The sequence below is a fragment of the Cynara cardunculus genome (assembly GCF_001531365.2).
Source record: "Cynara cardunculus var. scolymus isolate 2C chromosome LG 17, CcrdV1, whole genome shotgun sequence".
Lineage (NCBI taxonomy): Eukaryota > Viridiplantae > Streptophyta > Magnoliopsida > Asterales > Asteraceae > Cynara > Cynara cardunculus.
This window is the reverse complement of record NC_037544.1, coordinates 19798117-19800856: the sequence shown is the minus strand read 5'-3', so window position 1 is coordinate 19800856 and position 2740 is coordinate 19798117. Positions and strand designations below refer to the sequence as shown.

The following is a 2740-nucleotide window of genomic DNA, read 5'->3' as shown; positions in this document are numbered from 1 at the left end:
GATGCATGTACGGCAAGCACATGTGATAGAGCTTGGGGGAGAACGAATTTTGCAAAGGTTTTGGTGAATGTTTGGGCCGTGGGAGAGTTGCAACGGGAAGTTGAAGTGGTAATACCGAGGCTTTCGGGTAATGGTGAAGATATGGTAAAGGTGGTATTGGAGTATGATTGGGTGCCGTCCCAATGTTCTATGTGTAAAACCTTTGGACATAGGGCTTCTTCATGCATGAAAGGGGTTGTACGGAAAACAAAAGAGCAGCCAAAGGCGTTGGAAAATGTGGGATTTCAAAAAGCTAGAAGGCAATACTGGAGGCCGAAAAACTACTTCTGGTGTTACTGATGGAATTCAGGTGGAACCTTCTAAGGCTATTAAAGATAACGATTATGTGGCTTCGGAGACATTATTTGGTGTTGGTGTTATTAAGCCAGTACAAGAGGTGATACCTCCGGATGTGGTCCCAAAGGAAAATGTTGTTGTTAGTCCAGCTCAGCTGGTGATAGTGATGAGACTGTGGGGGGGACGTATTGCATTGTGGATGCTGGGAGAACGCCAAGAGTTTACTAGGGTGTAATCAGATTAATTATGATCCATTTATTTTCATTTTGACCCAAATGACTCGATCATACTAAATAGGCCGGTTATGGCTCAATTAGACTCAAATAAGAGAAATAAGGCCATGATAATCATTAAGGCCTGAACAAACTAAATATGGCCATTTAGTGTCATTTTGATCCAATTAGACTCCTTATGGAGAATTGGGACCATTAAACCCATTAGGGTCTAAATAGAATAATTATGACCTAGTTTGAGTCGTGTTGACCCAATTGGACTTTTTAAGGAGAAATAGGCCAATTATACCCATTAAAAAAAGGAGAACAGGGTTTGACCGCGTTTGACCTTTTCTCTCTAGGATTGCATTCTTGGAGATGAAATTTTGATGAATCTTCGGCTAGGGTTTCTCGTTTTGCTTGGAGATCGGTTCTTGATCAATAAGCATTTGACTTTCGATTCTGGTTCTCTTTGTTGATTGTTGTGGTGCGTCTAGGGTTCAAGGGAAGCTACTGCCATTTTCTTGATCTGGTTTGGTGCATGATTTTTTTTACGACGGGCTACTCCAGGTACGTTATGGGGTGTGGTTTGTGCTTCCGTCGTCCACTTTATTCTCTGTCAATCACGTCCAGTTTGGTTGCTGCGTGGAGAAGGAGGAATTAGGGTTTTCATTGTTTTGGTAAGTTTTTCTGTTTGATTGGGCGATAGTAGGGTTTTTGGTTGTTGGCGGCTGTCTTACTCTTTTATGATTGACCACTGCTGCTTTGGCGTACTGCATTGTCATTGAGAACGCTGTTTGATTTACTGCTGTTGCTTCTCACTTTTTGTTGTTATTTTCTGTGACGGCTGGACGATTATTATGGTTGTTTGTTAAGGATCTTCTTCTGTGCAGCTGGATTTGTGGTGGTGTCATTTTATGTGCTGTTAATTGTTGTGTTCTTGATTTGGTTGCTTCGACAGTCTTGTGGTGGCGGTTCTGTTGCTACTGTGGTTCTTGTCCTCGATCTGACTGGTTTTCGAATTTTATTGTTGATTGGATCTGGCTGTTTAGCCTGACTGGTTGGGGGCTGTGTCTGGTTAATTTTTGCATGCTGTCCTTCTGGTTAAGACCGTGTTGTTGCACCATTTCTGGGCGTAGAGTTCTTGAGCTGGTTGACATTTCTGGGTTTGACCTGCTGTTTTGATCGTTTCTGCTGTTTTTTTGCTGCTGCCGGTTTATGATTTTATGTGCTGTTGGTTGTCAAGGTTAGTTGCGATCTGCTGTTTCTTTTGCTGGTGTTTGGTTTTTCCTGGGCTATTCTGTGTGATTTTATGTGATCGTATTGGTGCGGGCTATTGTCTCGTTGCCGTGCTTGTCTCGTGGGTTAAAAAGTAAGATTTTCCTGCTGCTTGTTTGTACGTGGGCTTGATTTAATTCCCTATTGTGCTGGTTAAGTGTTTYTGTGGTCTTCGTTGTTCTCTGAAAGTATTCCTAGTGGTTATTCAGCACCTCTTAACGGGGTCTTCGTCTAATTCACTCGGGTATTTAAAGGAAACTTCAGCACCACGGCTTCTTAACTGGTGTAATGGGTGATGATAATCCTCCCACTGACCCCATTAGGGTTTCGGTTTTTGAAAGGCTTACTTCTGTGGATCAAAGTAATGTTTTGGGAAATGGTGAACGTACTAGTCTGAATTTTGCTAAAGCGGTTGGCCGTTCTATGGCCACTGATTTGAATTTTTATCCTCTTGCGGACAAAAAACAAGCTCATGTCTCTATCCCTATTGAAATGGCGAAGGAAGCTGCCAAAGCATATAACWCCGTTTTATACGGCTATTTCCTGGGACCTCGTATCCCTTTTCCTCTTGTGAAATTTTTTGTTAAAATGGCGTGGGGTAAATTTGGATTTTTGGATGCGATGCTTAATGAGAATGGTATTTTTTTTCTTTAAATTTAATGACGTTGGTGGATGTAATCAAGTGATTGAGGCTGGCTCGTTGATGATCAGAGGTATTCCTTTATTTGTCAATCGTTGGGATCCGTCCAAGGGATTAAAAAAGCCGGAACATTCCTCCTGTCCATTATGGGTGAAACTCCATAATATTCCTTTAGTTGCGTTCAATAAAGAAGGAGTTAGTCGTATTGCGAATGTCCTGGGTATTCCAAAGCAAATGGATTCGTGCACTGCTTCAATGTGTGAAAAAGCTTGGG

At 42.0% G+C, this 2740-nt stretch overlaps 1 protein-coding gene across 1 annotated transcript in view; it reads left to right on the top strand.

Moving 5' to 3' along the window:
- The first annotated feature begins 2114 nt into the window (after positions 1-2114).
- Positions 2115-2740, top strand: part of LOC112499891 — a 2833-nt gene continuing 2207 nt past the window's right edge. The window contains exon 1 of the mRNA XM_025103162.1: positions 2115-2463. Within this exon, the coding sequence (XP_024958930.1) occupies positions 2115-2463 (349 nt within the window). The remainder of the gene's footprint in view (positions 2464-2740) is intronic.